Source organism: Mytilus galloprovincialis, chromosome 12 (genome assembly GCF_965363235.1).
Source record: "Mytilus galloprovincialis chromosome 12, xbMytGall1.hap1.1, whole genome shotgun sequence".
In the NCBI taxonomy this organism is placed as follows: domain Eukaryota; kingdom Metazoa; phylum Mollusca; class Bivalvia; order Mytilida; family Mytilidae; genus Mytilus; species Mytilus galloprovincialis.
In genome coordinates, this window is record NC_134849.1 from 32903546 (window position 1) to 32926304 (window position 22759).

The 22759-nt window shown below is 31.4% G+C and overlaps 1 protein-coding gene across 3 annotated transcripts in view; it reads right to left on the reverse strand.

Moving 5' to 3' along the window:
• The window catches only part of LOC143055559 (uncharacterized), a 40418-nt gene extending 19024 nt beyond the window's left edge, over positions 1–21394 (reverse strand). The window contains exons 1-7 of one of the 3 annotated variants that reach the window (XM_076228715.1): positions 21311–21394; positions 18384–18495; positions 14873–14999; positions 9469–9576; positions 8653–8725; positions 7061–7123; positions 268–416 (exon numbers count right to left, since the gene is read on the reverse strand). In XM_076228715.1, the coding sequence (XP_076084830.1) occupies positions 268–416; positions 7061–7123; positions 8653–8725; positions 9469–9576; positions 14873–14999; positions 18384–18494 (631 nt within the window). In that variant the 5' untranslated portion in view covers position 18495; positions 21311–21394. Of the gene's footprint in view, positions 1–267; positions 417–7060; positions 7124–8652; positions 8726–9468; positions 9577–14872; positions 15000–18383; positions 18496–21041; positions 21117–21209 lie in introns of those variants that run through there. The other 2 variants (XM_076228713.1, XM_076228716.1) reach the window with 2 other exon arrangements.
• Between the last annotated feature and the right edge of the window lie 1365 nt (positions 21395–22759).

A 22759-nucleotide genomic window follows, 5' to 3' on the forward strand; every position in this document is an offset into this window, starting at 1 on the left:
TTTGGGATCATAACTGTAATTTGGCATTGGAAAAAGAATTATCATATCATAGGGAACATGTGTTCTAAGTTTCAAGTTGATTGGACTTCAACTTCTTCAAAAACTACCTGACCAAAAACTTTAACCTGAAGCAGGACAGACAGACGGGTGGATGGACGAAGGAATTGACAAACACCAAAAAACATAGTGCCCCACCTACGATACCCCTCTACTATCGTAGGTGGGGCATAATGACCAATAAATTAATCAGTTAACTTTGCTACCAACCTCGTCCAATGCCTGCCATTGCCAGACTGTATGACAACACTTGTGATTGTTGAGGTGGGGGTTGTGCTATCATGAATTTAGAGGCCTGGATACGTGGCTTGCGGAGTTGTCCATGGTCTTCCTCTTCTTGTTTCTCTTGCAGGGGATACCTAAACAAAACAGTTCTCATCACATCACATTCATATAGAATCTGAAAAGGCTTTTAGCTGAGCTCTTTCAGTATCATGTCATTTAATAAATTAATAATGATACATGTATAGACTAAATACAACATAAGAATAGAAAATATATATATGAAAAATATACTAAGGACTTAAATTAATCCTGTGTCACATGCAAGTGCAAAGTGTTATTATTTTAACTGCAAAAAAGTAGGCTAATATAAGAAATACAAACAAAAACAAAAATGTTCTTCAGATGCCATGTCTTAATCATGAAGAAGCACTATTTAAGTTAATACAATTTATGAATTTTAACAAAGTTAAAAATACTGATGTGTTTCATCAAACGCTGGACAATATAAAAATTCTGGTTTAAATGTCAGTGAGACAGCAAGACCATCAATTACTTGATAATGCATGATCTTCCACAAGACAGTTGTCAATACAATACTTGAACTCTTGAACAGATACCATCAAAGATCTGTCACCAACACTATACCTCAATCAGTCAGAGCTCTGACATAAACAAGTCAGAATAAAATGACTTCCATAGGTCAGATATAATTTGATGTAAGTGTTGTCTCCCTTCTTGCACTCAACAGAATATGACTTGTACAGGTCAGTTTATGTCAGACTTTAATTTATCATAAAATGACTTCCACAGGTCAGCTTTTGCATAAAATATTGTGACTTAATATCTTCATATTCTAATAAGATTTATGTCCCTTTTTAATGCATTTTGACTTAGAGAGGTCATTTTTGTTCTGACTGTAAGCAGTCATTTCTACCACTTTGTTATCAATCTCCATAAAATATAGTGATTACTAGTTTCGAATCAAAGAGTTTAAAAAGTGGGGCTCATCATACCTTCTTCTTTTCAGAATCTTAACATAATATATTTATCTCATCAAATTCAATCATTTCCAAATACAAACAAAAACCAAAGCAGAAAAAATGGATCATACAATTTTCTGTCAATATCAAAAGATTTACAAAATACAATATTGGATACATTAACTAGTACCATGACAATACTTCAAATCTTCCAAGGAAAAAATAAGGGATCTATTCTCATCCACTTTTAGCTAAATTTATCAAGAGCAAAACATTTATTATTTTAATATTTCATTGAGGTAAATACTGCTGTGCAAACTGACTCAAACAAGTCACACTATGTTCTGACTTCAAAGAGTCAGTCAAAACTAAACTTATTTCAACCTTTAAGTCTAGTACTGTCATATTGATTTAAAAATGTATGAGAAAGCCAGATATGGGACAGAGAAAATATTAAGGTCCCCTAAAGTCACAATGAGGACAAAAAAAAAATATTTGGTATATTCAATATTTAAATGCATTTTCTTTTAAACAGGTCAAATCATGTTTTGACTTAAAACAGGCAGCCCAAAACTAAATTTATTGAAATTTTTAGAGTGGGGCACTGACATATGATATTAAATGAAAGTATGGGAACGTCAGACTTAAGAAATATATGTAAGATCCCCTAAAATAAATAACCATTTGACTTAATTGTTTCTAAACATTTATCAAATAAATTCACAAATGGCAGATTCAGAAGCAGGGCTTAAAGGAAGTACACCTAGCTTTGATTGGAAAATTTGTTCTGCAATCTGACTTGAACAGGTCAAATCATGTTCAGACAAATTGACTTAAACAGGTCAAATGGGCATGTTCGGACAAATTGACTTAAACAGGTCAAATCATGTTCTGACTTAAAAGAGTCTGTCAAAAACTAAATGGCTTGCAAAGTTCTGTAAAAGTTGTGCATTATCATGATTGTGATGTGATTGTTAGAATGTATGGATACAAGTAGGAAAAAAAATCACAAAAAATTAAGTCACAATTATAAGAACTATATATATAAAAGATAATTTGGTATATTTTTGATATCTTAATATTTCATTGAGGTAAATCCTGTTGTGCAAACTGACTTGAACAAGTCACATTATGTTCTGACTTCAAGGAGTCAGTAAAAAACTATACTTTAATTAAGTATTGCAACTTTAAGTCTGGGATTGTCATATGCATTTAAGAATGTATAAGAAACTCAGATAAAAGACACCCAATAATAAAGTCACAAAAATGTGGACTATAAAAAAGTGTATTTGGTATACTATTATTTAATATTCAAATGTATTTTGTTAACAAATTTCTCCAAATTATTTAAATTTTTTTATTATATTTCTGTATTTTCATGACTTTTTTTCTGTTAAATTAACATTTGGAACTTTCGGTTTTAAAAAACATTATTTTAAAAACCATTTGACTGAATTGTTTCTTAAAAAAAATTATGAATTAATTAACTCAACAGTAGCAGATTCAGATATGGAGGGGGCTTAAAGGAGGAAGACTTAGTTTTGATTGAACATTTTTTTTCTGTAAACTGACTTTAACAGGTCAAATCGTGTTCTGACTTCTAAGAGTCAGTCCCAACTAAACTTATTTCAACTTTTAAGTCTAGTTTTTTTCATATTGATTTAAAAATGTACGGAAAAGCCAGATAAAAGACAGAGGAAATCAGGTCCCCATACGGCACAATAATGAGGACTATAAAAAAGTTTATTTTGCATATTGATTATTCAATATTTAAATGTATTTTGTTTTAAACTGGTCAAATTATGTTCTGACTTCAAAGAGTCAGTCAAAAACTTCACTTTAACTTATTATTACAACTGTTAAGTCCGACATTGTCATAAATATATGCATTTAAGAACGTATGGGAAAATCAGATAAAAGACACCCAATAATAAAGTCACAATAATGAGAACTAATATTTTATATTCAAATATATTTTGTTTACAAATTTCATCAAATCATCTTTAAATTTTATTATATTTCTGTATTTTCATGACCTTTCTTTTCTGTTCAGTTAACACATGGAACTTTTGGTTGTAAAATATATTATTTTATACCATTTGACTGAATTGTTTCTAATAAACTTATCAATTAATTAACTCAACAGTAGCAGATTCAGATAAAAGGGAAAAAGGGTGGGGGGGGGGGGGGGCTTAGAAGAAGAAGACCTAGTTTTGATTTGTTTCTAATAAACTTATCAATTAATTAACTCAACAGTAGCAGATTCAGATAAAAGGGAAAAAGGGTGGGGGGGGGGGGGGGGGGGGGGGGCTTAGAAGAAGAAGACCTAGTTTTGATTGGATTTAATTTTCTCTGTAAACTGACTTTAACAGGTCAAATCATGTTCTGACTTCAGAGATCGAGTCAGTCAAAACTAAACTTATGTCGACTTTTAAGTTATTGATTTTAAAATGTATGACAAACCAGATAAAAGACTGATGAAATATGGTCCCCTCAAGTCACAATATTGAGGACTATAAAAAAAAATGTATTTGGTATATTTTATATTCAAATGTATTTTTTTTTAACAAATTTCATCAAATTTATATCTTAAAAATTTATTTTATTTCTGTATTTTCATGACTTTTTTTTCTGTAAAGTTAACATATAGAACTTTTGGTTGTAAAAAATCATTATTCTAAAAACCATTTGACTGAATTGTTTCTTAAAAAAAATTAATTATCCCAACAGTAGCAGATTCAGATAACGAGAAAAAAAGGGGGGGGGGGGGGCTAAGATGAAGAAACCTAGTTTGATCGGATTTTTTTTCTGTAAACTGACTTAAACAGGTCAAATCATGTTCTGTTAAAAAAATGTTGAGGAGAAAATACTATGAAAATCAGACTAAGTTTGGTGACTTTGTTGTCCTTCAAGAAGTGGTACATATAAATACATAATATTTTCACTACAACTATCTATTGGGTGTTTTTTAAATAGATTTTTTAGCAACATTTATAACTTTGTAATTTATGTTCAATTGTACACTTGTTATTCTTAATATATATATTTTTGGGAACAAAATCTTGTCAGGGTTTCTTATGGTACTAGCATGACAAGAGCATTCATATTCTTAAATACTCTAAACATTAAAAACAAGTTATTATCTTCAGATCATTCTGAGTCTTTCTGGCCTTATTAAATTAAAGTCAGAACATTCAGACTTTCATAAGTCAGAACATTCTGACTTTCATAAGTCAGAACATTCTGACTTTCATAAGTCAGAACATTCAGACTTTTATAAGTCAGAACATACTGACTTCCAATGTTCTTCTCACTTCTGTAGAAACAAAGACTATCTATATTTCAAATAAAAGGTTAATGCTTTATGTGGCTAAGCATCTGGGGTAAGAATTATAGATGTGTAACTTCATAGGAAAACATATATGCCATATAATTAGGGATTGACTCTGTACATGTATGTCATTCAAATCTTCTTGAAATGACGAACAGGAATATTATATGGTTTAGGGGTGGTGATCCAGACCATTTCAAAAAGGGGGATGGGGATGACCCCCATGGACTTTCCCTTTATTTCATTTGATTTGTTGTATTGTCCCATATAATAATATATAGGCTTAAGGGGTGGGGATCTCAACCGTTTACATGTTTTCAAACATGAGGGGGTGGGGTGACCCCAAGGGACTTTATCTTTATTTCATTTGATTTGTCTTGTTGTCCCTTACACTAATATATATGGTTCAGGGGTGGGGATCTTGACCATTTACATGTTTTCACACTGTAGGGGTGAACAACCCCCCCCCCCCCCCCCGAAGGGACTTCCCCTATATTACATTGGGTTTGTTTTATTTTCCCATACAAGAATATATAAAGTTTAGGGGTGGGGATCTCGACCGTTTACAAAATATAAGAACATTCGCAAATGGCAGGGGAGGGGGTAAACCCAGAGACTAGCCCGGTATATTTCATTCAAATCAATTTGACATTATAAAAAGGAATATATATGGCCGTTTACAGGTGGGGATCTCGACAATTTTCAAGATATAAGATCATTCTCAAATGACAAGGGGTGGGGCGACCCATAGAGACTAGCTTGGTATATTTCATTATACTTTACAGTGAGAAAAAATTGAGTTAAGGGGGCAGGGATCTCGACTGTTCAACATTGTCAAATGACAGGGGTAGGGTGATCACTGGAGCCTTACCCTACATTTCATTTGATTTGTTTTTAATATCATATTCCATGTTCATAATTGAAAAACCCGTTTTGTGAATCTCTTTATAATGTTCTCAAGTTAAAATCATTTTTAAAATAAAAATAAAAAAATATTTCGGTTCTTTTAGTTAAACCCTCCCTTCCCTTTTCCTTTATTAAAATTATTCCGATTTCATTTCATTTTCATTAATATCAATATTCAAAAGATCGTTTTTCTCATTGGGAGAAACGAAAAAACAAATATATATTTATAAGCCGCAAACTCGGAAAGGTTAAAAAGTCAATTCATGATTGAGTTTAAAAATAGAAAAATCACGTGATGATGTTCAGCTCGAAGCAATAATTTTACTTTTAAATTTGCACTGACTGGTTATTAATGTTAATACTGTTTAAGACAACACGAGTTGTCTCCCGAAAATAACAGTTCATTATCATAACAACATTTTCTGACCTGAACAAGTCAGAATTGTCAGACACCAGGTCATCTCAAAGGCCACGCGTCCGTATTTACAGGTCACGCGCCTTCATGAAACAGCAACAAAATCACTTGCAAAGACCTTCTTCACACGCAAAAAATATTAAAATGGCCATGAAAATACGGAGGTAATATGTATTACCTTCTGAAAATGACCACATTGACCTAGATTTTCAATAAAAAAACGTAAATAATCACTATGTTTTCAATAACTTCTCGTTCGAGAAACTCCCAAAACAACGACTCTCAAACACGTGATCTCTCGCAAAAAACCACGTGATCGTATGTGTCTTAGATCGGCGGCAAATTCAAAATATCTTCTGGTTTGACGGACTCGATGGAAAACTACGCAAAACAAAAATTGACCCGTACAGGTCAGAATTTCAAAACATTTTCTGACTTGAAGAAGTCATTTTATTCTGACTTGTTTATGTCAGAGCTCTGACTGTCAATAGACTATTTTCATATTACGGACTTGTGACTATGAAGTTTATATTTTTTCCACTGGTTTTGTAAAATGTGGTTGGACACCCAGGTACCAAGTCGCAACGTAAAGAGCTGAATCAAGCTTTCAATCAGTACATTTTATGGGTAAAATTGACACATCTTCTTTTTTATGCTTAATATTTTCTTTATACATGTTATATATATAGAAATTAGTAGATCTTTACCTCAAATCACATCTATTATATGTTTGATTTAATCTATTTTGTTTTCTCTTACATGGCTGAGTACCAGGGTGTTTTGCCACAGAAAAGGTTACATGTCAAAAAATTATCAAATACAAAGTCAAAAGTCGGTAATATGAATATACTGTTAATTCAGAAATTTTGGCGTGTATTTATTATTGCAATTTATCATTTTTTGACAAAAATATGATTTCAATTTTTTGTGATTTTACGAAAAATCCTGTTTTTAAATGCACATAAAGCATTTTCAAAATGCAAGTTAATATATTTGTGGTTATAACCCTGTCACAAATTTTTCAGAATAAAAAAAACATTGCAATCATTTCTGAATAGTATATTTTCTGACAATAAAAAAACATACAGTTGCGACTAAAGACAAACATTAACAATTTTGCTGGAAGTATAAATCATAGAAACTTACTGCCTCTGATCAGGAGGTAGATGGCATTGACTTCTCCACGATCTCTTCTCAGATCTACTCATTCTGAAAAATATAACATAAATTTATGAATATTACTGGTATAACACATACCTGCCAACTTTCCAAAATGCCCATAGGGGTTCTACGTGCAAGATGGCTCTTATAGCCCTAAAAAACCTTCATGGGGGCCTTGAAACGTCTTTTAATGTTGTTTTTTTGCTTCTCCAAACTTTTACAAGCCTATATATATATAGATAGCCATTGTTAATTAGGGCTATGATTCCAGAAAAAATGTATGGAGGGGTTGGAAGGCAGTTTTTGTCAGCACCCACCACCCAGACAATTGAATTATAGTGCATTATAGTGTGAAAAGTTGCTCTGATACCCATCACCCATGTATTATTAATACAATGTGCCTTCCAACCCCCCCCCCCCCCCCCCTACATTATTTTCTGGAATAGCCCTCAATTGTTTTGTTTAAAATTGTGGACACAATTCCTTATTCAAAATTTCCATTTGGGAGCCTCCATGGGGAATTCGTCTGCAAATAGTGACAGTTGGCAGGTATGATAACATAGCAATTTATTTTAAAGTTTAACACTAACAGAATCTATGACTTGTACCTTTTTTCACAAATTGACATCATATATCTAAGTTAAAAAAAGATGCCATATCTATATATGGAACTTTACAATTTTCTATATAATTTTTTTCAATATTATTACATTATATATGCAATTTTAAACCCCTACAAAATAAAGAATGCAACAATTTGAGGTTCAATTTTAAGATCAGGTCCTGTGTTTGATAACAGGTTATGTAAAGAATGACTGGAATTTCATTGTGTTATTGATGCTATCAAAAATGGTCAGTCAGTTAAAAGTATAAAAAAACAGTATACAGATTGTTTGACCATCACAAGAAACAACTATCTTAAGTTTCATGTAATTTGGATAAGTTGTTCTTAAGTTTTAAGGGATTAACAATAATAATTTAGAATGGGAGACAATCTGAATAAAATACAGACCCTATATCTAATGCTTTGCTGGCATGAATCCGACTACAGCCAATGAAATTTTAGCCTTCAAATTAATGGAGGCATCCATTAATCCCTCAAAACCAGGGATCCAAAAAGAACTTTACAAAAGAAAGTTAATGAAGCATTTAGAGACCTGTGTAAGCAAAGCTTAAACACAAAATATTGTTTAAATTGGTAATACATGTTTTGAGGTAGCTTGGACACAAAATGTTGTTTAAATTGGTAATACATGTTTTGAAGTAGCTTGAACACAAAATGTTGTTTAAATTGTTAATACATGTTTTGAGGTAGCTTGGACACAAAATATTGTTTAAATTGGTAATACATGTTTTGAGGTAATGTACAATTTTTACATTTTTTAAATATTTCAAACTGAATCATAGTTTAGGTTATGGTCAATGATCATGATGATTATCAAGCCAATAATATATACATCAAAACGTTTTACATATATTAATCCTGTGCATCTCACAGAATAATATTACAGCCCGGCCAGAGATAGTGCTATGTCATTCATTAAATACTGAACCATATCTATACATGCTATACTTACCCTGACATATCTTTATATTCCATCCTAGCAAAATAAGAAGGATCAACTCCTATCCTTGGATTATCTGGAATTTCTATCAAAATAATTGAACGGCAATATTAGTTGTTATTACAAAACACATTTATTTTGTCAGAATAAAATAAAAATTATGTAAATACTAATTTCAGCAACTGAGCAAAAGGCTCCCTCCTTAGATTAATATTTTGATTCGTTGGTAGGATAAATAAATTCTATATTAAACAACACTTTTGTTTTAACATACAATTACAGTTCTTCTATAAAACCATGCAAAACAAAACTTTAATCGACTTGCTTGCTATGTTTGCAAACAATAGGTAGGTGGAGTTTCAATATATACTGGGATTTGATTAGACAATAAAAACTGACATGAAATGAAGATAATGTTTATTGTCCAATCAAATTCCAGTATATAGTAAACAGACTACATACCTGTTGTTTACAAACATCCAAACAAACATTGCAAGCAAATTGACCAATGGTTTGTTTTGCATGCGTTTATAGAAGAACTGTAACAATTTAATTGCTTTAACATTGCTACAAAAAGAAATCTCATCGTTTGTCATGTTAATTTGATCTACATTACTGTAAACCTAAATTATTGAATGAACCTAGAAATGTGGGTTACAGAGAAGCCCAAATCAGATGAGCAAAAATGTATCATCAGTTGCTATCACTTGTCATCAGTTTCAAACTAGTTTTATGCACATCTGCTGAAAAGTCTTGTTTACATTTATTCATACCGCCATCCAACTTTCAGGAGGAGTTGACCTTTACTGTGGTCATTGTTTTCCTTACCTTCGTCCCAATTTTCAGCCCCCCTACTTTGTCTGTTCTGGTCATCATACTTGGGTAAATCAGTGCATCCTTTGAAATTCTTCCCATCCTCTTGATTCTTGGACTGTTCTGAAAATCACAAACACAAATAAATTGTATTTTCCATTTAATTGTATGTGGGAGGGTAGAAAGTTTAATTATTGAAAGTGGGTCATGTGGTTCTTTTCGGTATGCATCTAATACCATTATGCAAAATTATCGTCTATTTCTACGTATATACTATAACTGTTTTATTACTCTCATAGAATTTCGTTGAATTCTTGGAAAAATCATTTCAGCTGTTATTGACATCAAAACAATGACACGTCATCTATTTTCAGGTTATGTAGTGCTCTTCTTCCTTATTAAGATGGTACCAAACACTTTCACTAAAATTAATTTGACTTGGTTAATTCTCATAAAAATAATATATAATAAATTTTGAACCAACCGTTTTGTCAGAAAAATTACACTGGTTATATAGCAATTTCACAAACACCAATTTTGATCATTGAGAATCTTAATATTCCTTTTACAACACAACGTAATTAAAACGTTTAGCTGACTTTACAGAGTTATCTCCCTGTAGTGTTAGGTACCACCTTAAGGCCCAGAGTATTATTGAAAAAATACTTTGAAACATTGATGCATTGATGACATTGTTATAGTTATCTTAAACATGTTTGAGGTGTTTAATACAGAATTTTCCAATCGACCATCAAAAGTCACATGTAAAAATTCTTTAAATTTTTTGTAGGCAGAATAAAAAAGTTAGCATGTCCCAATTTCTCTATTTAACGTAATACTCCAGGGCTCACACTACTTCAGAATTAAAGGGAGTAGTGACTTCTCTTTTTGAAACTGATAGGGAGAAGTGGAGAGATTTGAAAGAGAAGTGCTCATTCGCGCGGTGCGCTACAATGTGTGGATTTTACAATAGTATAAAGGGCCATATGTAAATAATGTTCTTTTTATATTGTTCAATTCATATCTGAGTAAATAAAATAAAATTAAAGTAACATTTGAAATTAAAAGTTGTTTAAGTTTTACTAAGGTTCTTGTGAGAAACTTATTCCAACTTAATATCTAGCACTAAAAAAAAAAATATTTTAAAAAATGTAAAGAAATTATAATATATCATTAGTACAATTTAATCAAAAATTATCTTGTGTATGAAATTCAGTGTTTCTCATAAAAAAATATAAAAGTTATTAAGCTGGGCCATAATATATTGAAATTAGTATAAGGCCAACTAAAATTAATTAGTAGATTTTCATCCAAATTTTTGAAAAAAATGGGGCGGGTGGGAGGATTTTATTTTTTAAATTTTATTTCATATGAAACCCTTTTGTGACGAGTTCTTCATATATGCAAGTGTAATAATAAGCTTATATCATGTATACACAAGTATGAGGAATCTTACATAATATTTCAAATCCTTAAATAAATATATCTAATTGCGGCTTTAAAAACTTAACAACAAAAACGTGTGAGAAATACTCTCTTCAGTTAGACTACCTACACCAAATGTATTTGGGTTTCTAAACAATGGTGAAGCAAATGCATTGGTATGCAACACAATTATTATGAGTACAGAATAAAATGAAAACTCAGAGAGTGTTGAAAACAATATGGTTGGTACTTTATATGCAAGATGAAAATATAATTATCATGTAAAACATGAACTCAATAATAATAAAAAAAAAAGTTGTTGTTTAATGACTCTTTTTGGGAGTATTGGGACATTTGCGGTTTGTCAACATAAAAAGACAGCCATGGGTAAAATCAAAGGGCTTGCATAAATAAAATGCGTATGTTAGGTAATGGGAATGAACAAAATCCGGAAATCGTAAATTTTATAAAATAAAAAAATTCGGGGCGGGGCGATTTCAGAGGGGCGGGCGGGGATGAAAATCTATCAATTAATTTTAATTGGCCTAATAGTCTCAGAGTTAAGCAACTTTAATCAATAGTTTGAAACAATCCATAAAAAATATAGGGAATTATATACACCAATCAATTAGATGTAACCAAAAGTCTCTTAATGTGTGTGGAATGCGTAATTTTTCCCTTTGGTATCAATATTCTTCTGTCAGCTGTTCCCTCCGTGCGTCCGTAGTAATTATTGTAAAAGTACGGATTTCGGTCATAGCTGGTCCAGTTCAGATCCGTAGTTTAAAAATCGGTCAATGGCGGACGAATGCAAGAAAATTTACAAAAATAAACGATGTTTGACAAGTTATTTGAAAAGGAACATGACATTTTTAATGCAATAAATGGATTAAACATTTACTGGAGGCAACTTTTATCACGTTTAAATGAAGTAACAAACTTATTTTGCCGCCGAAATTTAGGTTGATGTACCTTTTCGAGTAACAAGCACCGGAACTTCCGAAAAATGCATGAAGTGATAAAAAGTTGTATTTTTATCAAATAACCTGCTACACACTGCGAAGACAATGTGTCAACCTCTTTTCTAAAGATAATGAATCGTTTATATGTCTGAATTTCTTTAATTATCAATAAAAAAATTGATGTTTTATCAACTTGGTAAAAATTGAAAATGTCCGATGGCGGAAGCGACTGAAAGCGAGTATCGTCAAGAACAGGGCGACTTGATTTCGCTTTTGGGGGTCGGGGAAAGCGAAGTGACGGTCGGGAAGGCGACTTCTTCGCCCAAGTCGCCTGGTAGCGTGAGCCCTGTATTCATTTGTTATTTGATCTCAAATTTATTCTATATAATGCTAAAATTCATAATACAATAGGCCTGACCTATATATTTAATCATATGCCCAAAAACCACAATCCAATACAAAGGTCACGAACTTACAAGCATGTCTACTTATTTAACAGAATCAGGTCACAATACGAAATGTAGACGAGGTTGACCATGTTTCTGAAACTATTCATCAATTAGAGTATCAGTTTGTTTCCGAATAAGAAAAAAAAATCCATTCACATTGGATAACATTTGCTATAAGCTGTCTCACTAATTAGCGACAAGAAGAATTATTTTAGCGACAAGAAGCGACATGAAACTATTAAGCGACAAGAAAACATTTTTTTTTTAATTAAAATTACTTATTCCAAATAAATATCAAAAGAATAATAGAACAATTTAGGGACAAGAAAGTTAATATTGATAGAAAAAAATAAAAACATTTATTTACATGATATTTTATCATTTATTATGTATAACAGCCAGTATTACATTTATCCTGTTGTATTATGAGATTACTTTTCCTTGTGTTTTAGAACAATAATATATTTATCTTATAATTTGTTTTTTTTTAAACTCTCTTTGTACATATATTAAGCTTGCAAAATGAATTATGTGTGCATCATTGTCCTGAAAATACAGACACAAATTGTGAAATACAAAGAACTGAAATCAAACAAGAGGAAAACATAATTCAAATGTGAATATACTTCATCATTTAATTTAGTGTATTGCTTCATTTAACGATATTGCATGCATTGATTGGAGATTAAAGGACAAATGAAAATCTTTAGTTTTCAACAGGTGTTCACCATTTACAATGATTGTATATATATTCTGGCGCATGTAATTGTATAATCTGAAGCTTGTACAAAGTTGAAGGTATTAATTGGATGTTATTGTAGCAATAAAACAAGGGACATGCGCCTCTTTAATCTCATTTGATGTACTGCATTTTTTATTACCTTAGGGTGAAGCCACAGCTAACGTTGGTTCTACCAGGAAAAATGAATTGTACAGTTAGAAAGGAAATAATATTTATGTTTTTGTTTCAATAAATCCTTCAAAGGAAAGGTGAAAAATCTTTGTTTTTATTTTCATTTTATGGCGTGTGCATTTCCTTTGCTCTTACAAATATTTAATTTCTTCATCTATCAATATAATAATAACAAGAGGCTGTCACTACGACAGCAAACTTGATTTATTAACATTTATTTGTGTCCTAGCAATATCACAAAAACCATAACTGATTAATGGTGGAAGTGAAATCGTCAATTACAAATTTGACCTCCACTTGACATCCGTATCAACATATTAAAATTTGAAAAGTTTAGGTTGAATAGTTCATGAGTAAATGCAATGTTCAATATTAATTGGAAAAGCCATTTTTTCAATCTTTCAAGAACAATAACTCCTGAACAGTAAAAGTAAAAACGGACATTATTGAACTTGACCTCCATTTTGTCATCAGTAAGAACAGATTAAAATTTGAAAAGCTTCGGTTGAACAGTTCATGAGTAAATGCACGGACACGACTGGAAATACCACTTTTCAATCTTTCAAGAACCTCCTGAATGGTAAAAGTCAATATCGTCATTTTTGAACCTGACCTCCATTTTGTCATCAGTAACAACATATTAAAATTTGGGAAGCTTTGGTAAAACGGTTCATAAGTAATTGCACAGACAACATTTGGTTTTGCACGGACACGATTGGAAACGCCAATGTTCAATCATCCAAGAACCATTATAACTCCTGAAGGGTAAAAGTCAAAATCATCATTATTGAATTTGACCTTCATATTGTTGTCAGTAACAACATATTAAAATTTTAAAAGCTTTGGTTGAACAGCTCATAAGTAATTGCAAGGACAACATTTGGTTGCTGACCGCCCGGCTACCCGCCACACATCTCCAATTCAATAACAGACAGTTTTGTCACAAAAAAACGGTTAAAACTGCACAACATCAGACTGGAACAAAATTAAAACTTGATCTGAAACTTGGCACGATAAAACATTATACCAAATCAAATCCTTAAGCATGAAAAAAACAAGTGTGAAAAACTGACAGATGGACAGACAGACGAGACGAAGTGCAAACCAAAAGTCCATCATTGGCACAACTGGAAATGTAAATAAAACCGGATCAGATTCTGGGAACGGATAAGGATAATTCCAGGTTTGCCGATTAAATACAATAACTGAATAAAAATCCAAGCAGAACACAAAATTCAGCTATGAAATATAAACACTAGAATTGAAAACCAAAGATATATGAAAAAGAAAGAAGAAACAGGAAATAATATTTTATACAGAAACTCTAAATTATGTTTAGTTCACAAACATTGTCAAAATCCAATAAAATGGGATATTACTCTTCACTGAAATGCATTCAAGCAATTGTGCACAACTTTCATAATAATATACCCTCTTGTTACGTCATTTTGTTTTAGTGCATTTTGGGGAGGAGTACGTAGGGCACAACAAAGTCATATGTTTGTTGTTTTTTTGTCGGATAATATACAATTAGATGTAAAAAAAAAATGGTCTTGTAAAATTTCATTCGGTCTGGTAAAGCTAGGATGCTTACCAGACCGAATGTCCTGTAAAAATAAAATTTATTCGTGTAGTCTGAGTAGGGGACTAGAAAGCTGTTTGGCACTTACCATAACTAAGTATTGGTTCCAACATAGCCTTGTCAGGACAGTTAGCAATGTGGTATCTCAACTCAGGCTTAGGCATCTCATGTCTGGCATTGAAAGGGCATGTGGCAAATTCTCTTCCTGTGAAATTCTAAAATTAAAAGATGAACAAAATTAATTAAAAGTACACAACTAAAGATATTAATGAATGAGCATATTAAATAATAAGTATATCATGTATATTCACTGCTCATACCATTGCGTGATTTTACATGTATAATAATGTTAAAATAGTTTGATGAACAATTGGTTTTGGTAAATAATTGTCATTTCATATAATTCTCTCTGTCATTGTCTGTACTCTCTCAAGGTTATCATGGTTATGTCAGGATATGGATAAAACAATTACTATCTGTTGTTTGGAAAATATGTGGTTAAATCGACTTTTGAAAAAGTGATATTTACTTCGGCCTTTGTCCTCAGTGAATATCAGTTTTTTCAAAAGTTAATTTTACCCCATATTTACCTCATCAAAATATATATTTTCATCATGTATCATGTCTGACACACATCATGTGATAGTTCATGATGTATTATATATGCCACAGAGAACAAATTTGTGTGTATATCTTTTTCTAATTGAAACAATTCTTTAAGGTTAAACACCACTTATTTCAGCCCAAAATTTTTATTTCAAACATTCTCAGAAAAAATTTATCAAGACTTATCAAAATGTATCAAATCACATGTTAAGGTGTAACACCACTTATTTCAGCTCTTAATTTCAATTACACTTTATTTTAAATCATTCTAAGGAAACATTTATCATGACTTTTCAATTCACGTAAACCAGGACATAAAAACAATGAACATCTATATAGCTATGACATCCTGTCTCATAGCACTTGAAATCACTGAACACAATGAAGATAGATTTTGAACAGAATCGTCAAGTGTGTAGTTTTTAAACTCATAATTATTTGAAGTGGAGAAGGAAATAAATCATTTAAAAATAAATTTTACAAGTTATGTAGTACGAAACTATTTTTATTTATAATTGACATTTTGTGTGGTTTTCAATATTTTACTACATGTACTAAGACATGTAAAATTTTGAAAATTCTTAAGTTCCCCATCATACTAATTGTATTAGAAAGAAATATATCTTTTAAAAATCTGTTTTACAAGTTATGAAGTACAAAATATTTTTATTATTAATAATTGATATTTTACATGATTTTCATTTTTTTACTTACACATGTAAAAGTTTGTAAGTTTTCAAACTCCATCATGCTAAGTGTATCTGATAGAACTATAACTTTTAAAAATCTGTTTTAAAAGTTATAAAACTACTAAATATTTTTTTATTTATAATTTGATATTTTGTGGCTTTCAGTTTTTTACTTGAATGTTGAATTTTGTAAATTTTCAAGATCATCATTCTGACAGTACCTGACGGATATATATCTTTTAAAAATCTGTTTTATGAGTTCTGTACATTTGTAATACGAAATAATTTTAAATTTGTAAATTTTTAAGCTCCACATCATGCCGAGTGTATTTGACAGAAATTGATCTTTTAAAAGTCAATTTAACATCGTTTTACTGGATATGCAGTACTAAATAATTTTTCATCTATAATTGATATTTTGTGTGATTTTCAATTTTTAACAAGCATATCACATGAGTGTATCTGACAGAATATACCTATTCAAAATCTTGTTTTAAAAGATTATTGTGGTTAATATGTAGTACTTAATATTTTTTTTAGAGTTGATTATTTGTGAGATGTTCATATTTTTATTCACAGGCTTTGAAACACATTTATAATGTGCAGAATAAACAATAAAATGTACCAACCAAATGTTACACGAACACATTATTATAGATTATTCTGAAATTTAGTTTTTGAATTGCATATATATATATTTAAATACATAATGTATTGATACATAGGAAAACAGACCAAATAATACAATATCTTGTTCAACATTATTCTATTAACCATGTTTACATGTATAAAATGTAGATTTTTTATATCTATTTCAAAAAAGAAATATTGTTAATATATTTAATTGACAGACCAAATTAAACAATCTATCTGAATCACTATAAATGCAGGGATGATTCCACTATATAGTTTAGGGCCGCTTAGCTGCCCTTAAACAGGCCAGCGGCCCCAAAAAATTGTACATGAAAATTAATTCCCAATTCAGGAAAATAAAATAAAAATCGATATTTCCGGAAAAGTTTCTGTCACCGATTAAGGCAACTATAATTTTTCATAGTTTGTTGTCAAAATGTTTTAAAATCTGGATAAGAATGCTGTATACGATCGCATTTTATTAACAACGATTTAATTATGTCAACATGTGGCAAACAATTTTAGCAGCCGAATTCAATTGATTAATGTTATGGGAGTATTCGATCTTGTAAAAGCAGGTTGATGAAAATGGGTGTCAAAGCAGACCTCGGCAGAGAGCAAATTCAAATTTTGATATAACATTGATGGATAAAGTTTAATGGGCGCTGATCTCGTAAAAGCAGATCGCCCAGCAGAGCCGGTTATATAATATGATGAAAACTTGTTTTGTAAAAGAAATTATTTCCTCAAAAGACAAAAGTTTGAACGTTTTTTGAAAATATTGTTGATGATAGACCATTCATGAAATACGATGTCATCATAATGAAACTATTTCAAAAGATTTGAAGATGATCCAAATAATTTTAAAGATCACTGGTTCAATGCTTTAAATATCTTATCAATTAAGTATATGAACTTTTGTAATTGCTTTTCTGAATTCGACAATTGAGCAGTTCAATTTGAAATCCATTTGAATCAAGGTAAATTTATAGAGATGACCTGCTGTTGAAAAATACCCGATGAATGATTTTTTTCAGTGGTTTATGTTAGCTGAAATATATGTTTTTGTAATAGGCTTAGGTAACTATAGCTAAGTTGATAGACAAGTACATCATGTTCAATGATATTCATGTAATAACAGTAGCCCATCCAGAATTATTCAAAATGTTACAACTTACATGAACATTAGTGTACAGGTTAAACTTAATAATATACATTTTCCGTTTTTACAGGAAAATAATGTTATTTCGTCTTAGATTTTATGCTTAAAAAATTCCCAATTTGATGTTCAAGTGACCCATTTGAAAACACCTGGAATCATCCCTGAAATGCTTACATGGCCGAGCTGGCATTTTGATATAAAGAACAAGTTGCAAGTGTTTAAGTCTTAAATTGGTAAAAAAAAATTTAATCTTGTATTTCTTTTGTTACGTGTGTCCCATGTGTTTGTGCCCAACTGAAAACATGATCATTGGATCAAGGAGAACAAACTATATACGATTCCATGTCTGCCTATGATAACATTTACTCTAAACAACACAAGTGAACAACATGAACAAAGGAATCCTGAGTTAAAACTATTTAACAATTGAATGCTTCTTTTTGTAATTTATTGAGTTGTATTAGCTTTGACTGAAATACATTTTGTATGAAGCTGACTATAAATTTTACCCTTCTACATTTCATCAGATGATACTGCATGCGCTTTGCAGCTACCATGTGAACTTTATCATATGGACATTCAATCAACTGTTCCGGGTCAGGAATGTGGTAGTATGCCATTCTGAAATATAATTAATGAAACATTTAAAATGATTTTTTAAATTTTGTTGCTGTATACGATTTTTGTTTTCTGTTCATTGTTTTGTACATACGGTGCAGTCCGGAGCATCTGTGCACTTAAGACGACTTCACTTCATTCAACTGATAAAACCAATAATTGGATAATATTGTGTGAATACATTCATCATGTTCATATCATACTTTTATTTCATAAAATCTTCTGTTTGTTTGGTTTCATCCTCTAGATTTTGGACAATGTGTGTCCAAAATTTGGGAAACCCCTGTTCTGAGTATTCCTCAAATGTCCGATGATTTCCTGCATTAGCATGCCTTCCAAAAATAGCTTAATTTGAATAAAACAAAGATTTTCTACTACGAAATATAGCGGAGTTAGAATCAAACATACTCCAAAGGATGCAGAGCAAAATTATTTTAATCTGTTATAAATTTGACTTAAATTAAACAAATTTTATCTGATGATGTAATTATTTGTTATTGGGAATAGTCCAAATATGGTAAATCCCGAGATTGCAGTTATTAATTACCTTTTGAACTTATCAATTTTATTCCTTTTTTTTATCCCTTTGGAAGATTAATCAATAACAAGAAAGATTTTGTTTGTGTTATTGTGTTGATATGACGAAATCAGCTAATGTGCGATATCACGGGCCACACATGTACAGACACCAGATACTCCACTGTAAATCAGTGCCGCACATGTACAGACACCAGATATTCCACTGTAAATCATTGCCGCACATGTACCGACACCAGATACTCCACTGTAAATCTGGCTGTTAATTTTCTGGTTGGAATTGTCCTTTCAGGGTGTTTTTTTTGTTAAATCGGCATATAATGAATTTCGCGACTGGGTGACATTTTTCAAAAATGTGAGTTAACTCTAATTACCTTGTGTTATATTATTCAGGTATATAGGAGGGTAGTGATGGGGGTACCTTCATGATGTAAAACGGTAAAAATTCTTGCCATATGAAGTTAACTGTAATTTTTAGGGCATGCATACATGTGATGGACTGTAAAATTCAGATCAGGAGATTTGGAAATTTTGGTCAGGAGATTGGACCTCAGATCAGGAGGTTTTTTTATCGACATATTTTTCGTCGTAAAACTAACCGTATGATGTGTTTTTTTCTTCAATCTTCCTTGTGAATGGCATTAGTTAAAGTCTGCATATATTAAGGAATAATTGAGAAGAATCTTTTTTTCTTTTATTTTACATTGTTGATTGCTGATGAGAATATTTTTTTCTTTTGTTTTACATTGTTGATTGCTGATGAGAATCTTTTTTTCTTTTGTTTTACATTGTTGATTGCTGATGAGAATCTTTTTTTATTTGTTTTTCATTGGCATTGGCTTGAGATATAAGAGAGATTTATGCTATACATTTATTACATAATAAATAAATAATAAATTAACAAACATTGTTGAACTTTGTCAAATATTTCTGTTGTTTTGAAACTGGTGTCTTTGAAGATAACTGTCGTTTTGGCATTTTGAACACATAATGGTGTACAAAATAATCAATTTGCTTATATAATTTTTCAGTCAGCTTGTGTAGCAAACAGCTCACATTGAGCTGAAACCATTTTCCAGTATTTTCATCTCGAGATTTTCATATACAATAAGTGTTTTTCTCGGCATCAAAAAACTTCCGATAAATTTTTGGACAACAACATTCCATTTTCCATCAATGCCGGTATTTATCGGTATTTGCCTTTAATCATCCTTGGTGTGTGCCATAAACAGAAGCCACATCGAGTAATTGATATACAAACACCTTATGATTGTTCAATCAAACTATTATCACTTGTTAGTTATAGCCTTTAGCAAGAATTAAAATCTCCACATGTTGCGTAACCAGGTAATGTCAGTTACACCGGATACATTCGATAAACCTCGTGTTTTTACGACTTAAAAAATCTCGGGTTTTTACAATCTCAATGATAAATTTTGTAAACAAAATAGTAAAAATGGCGACTGAAAATTTTCATTCATGAAATTTTTTCTACACGGGATTTTTTTCTCTTCGACGGGAGGACGGGAGGGGACCCCTGAAAACGGGAGTTTTGTACTCCCGTCGGGAGGTTCACATGTATGGGCATGACGATAAAATGTACACTGTCTTTTAGACGATAAAAAAATCAGCTGAATTTGACAAATCACGCTAGCCTATTTATTTTTTCCAAAAACAACGGCAACGATAATTATAAGAGACATCTGAAGAATCACAATAAGAATATTTTGACGAATCACGGTAACATTTTAATCAATTTGTCAGACGCTAACGGTAGCCGAAAATGACCATTTGACACCTAACGGTAAAGGGCATTACCACCCTCATATAGGGGGAAAATCTATACGGGGGGGGGGGGGGGGGGGGGGTTCTCAGACAAGTGCAATAGTCAATATTGACATCTTGTACCAACATCTTGTACCAAATGACCAAAGGGTTTAAAAGGTAATCATGGTAATATCTGCATTATTATGTAAAACATAATAGGAACTGTTATGTGAAGTAACATCTACCCAGATATAGAATAACTATCAGTCACATGCGCCCTCGTGCACGTGTCGTGTAGCGTTTCCCGCGATTTTTTCTGCAATCAAAATGAAAGAATAACTTTCGTTTTCAAAATTTCAACACTGCAATGTAAACATTTAGGAATTGCAACGACTGTAAATCATTATACTTACCTTGAACTTATATATTTAAAGATAAAAGTATTCACAAACGAAACTTGCTGTCATTTCAATTTTTTGACAACTTTATCACTTTGACAAGGAAGGAAACTTACCCGATGTTTTCATTGAAATTCGTGCACACGATTGGTTGATGTCAACACGTGGAAATACTGCTGGATTTATAAAATACCGAAAAGATTTATCAGCCTGCAACGGTCTTTAATTCGTATTCAGTTTTGATCATTGATCTTAGAGGGGCACTAGCTAGCCTACGAGATGTATAAAAATTTAAAGTATGATTTGTTTTTGTTCAATCAATAATAAAAGTGAAAAGGTGAAATAATAATTCGCTTTTAGCAGCCAAAATGGTTCAATTTTGTCAAAATAAGCTAAATAATATTGATAATGAATGATTCACTTGCAAGTGAATAAGTCGACCTCATTAAATCCGCATTCATGTGAACTTCAATTTAACCCCTTAACTTACTAGAGATGGACAACGCATGCTTTGTACGTATACTGTTTATTTAAAGGAAAGGAATGTCAACATTGAAAGTGAAACTAATTAAGGCAATTCATTTGATGACTGATTCGATCCACTAAAAATCTTTCTTCTACATGTAAAAACGACGGGAAATACATATTTTTAATCTATAAAGTAAAATTAAACAGACCTATAAAAATTAAAATGCACGTGTTGGCTTACTCTATTTATATCTAATCATTAGTATATTTATGTTAACATCGCTTATATGGTCATCTGAGGTCAACTCGATATTTAATTAGATGGAGTTTAGACTATATACATGTGTATATATAAAATACACACGAAACGAAACTACATATTATTGACCCTATGCTCTGTAAACTGTTTATTTCACACTTTTGATAGTTTGAATAAATGTTTTAAATTGTTATAAATAAAATATGAAAGTTTGAGTCAAATCGGTGACCATGAATTTGACAGCTAGTGCCCCTTTAATAGGCTTAATAGTTAATTAGAATTTCGAACTTCTATAGTACCAGAAATAAATTAAAATTCAATAGTATGACCATGCTTAGATAATTAAACTAGAGGCTCGTAAGAGCCTGTGTTGCTCACCTTGGTCTATGTGCATATTAAACAAATGACACACAGTGGCGTAGCCAGGGTTGAAATGATCTGGATGTTTCGCCGAGCGGAGCGAGGCGAATTTTTTTTTGGACCTTTTTATGCAGAAAATTATTTTTTATTTAAGCACATGTACTCCCCCAGAATCCGACACTAGTTAGATTTTTGTTTAAATTCAAAATACTCACCAATTCATAAATTTATATTTTTAACCAAATTTTATTGTTTCCTCGAAAGTACCATCATATTCAATTCATAAATATTTGATGTAAAGTTTCCCACCCAATCTTATTTTTGACATATCAAAAACGGACCCCATTACAGCGGCACTTCTGTATAATTTAGGAAAATCGGAATAGCGGAACTGAAGTGGCTTCTCTTTCCAGGAATTTGAGTCTACAACCTTGGGTTTTTGATTATTGATTACTGAGCTAAACGCGTTATAAAAATA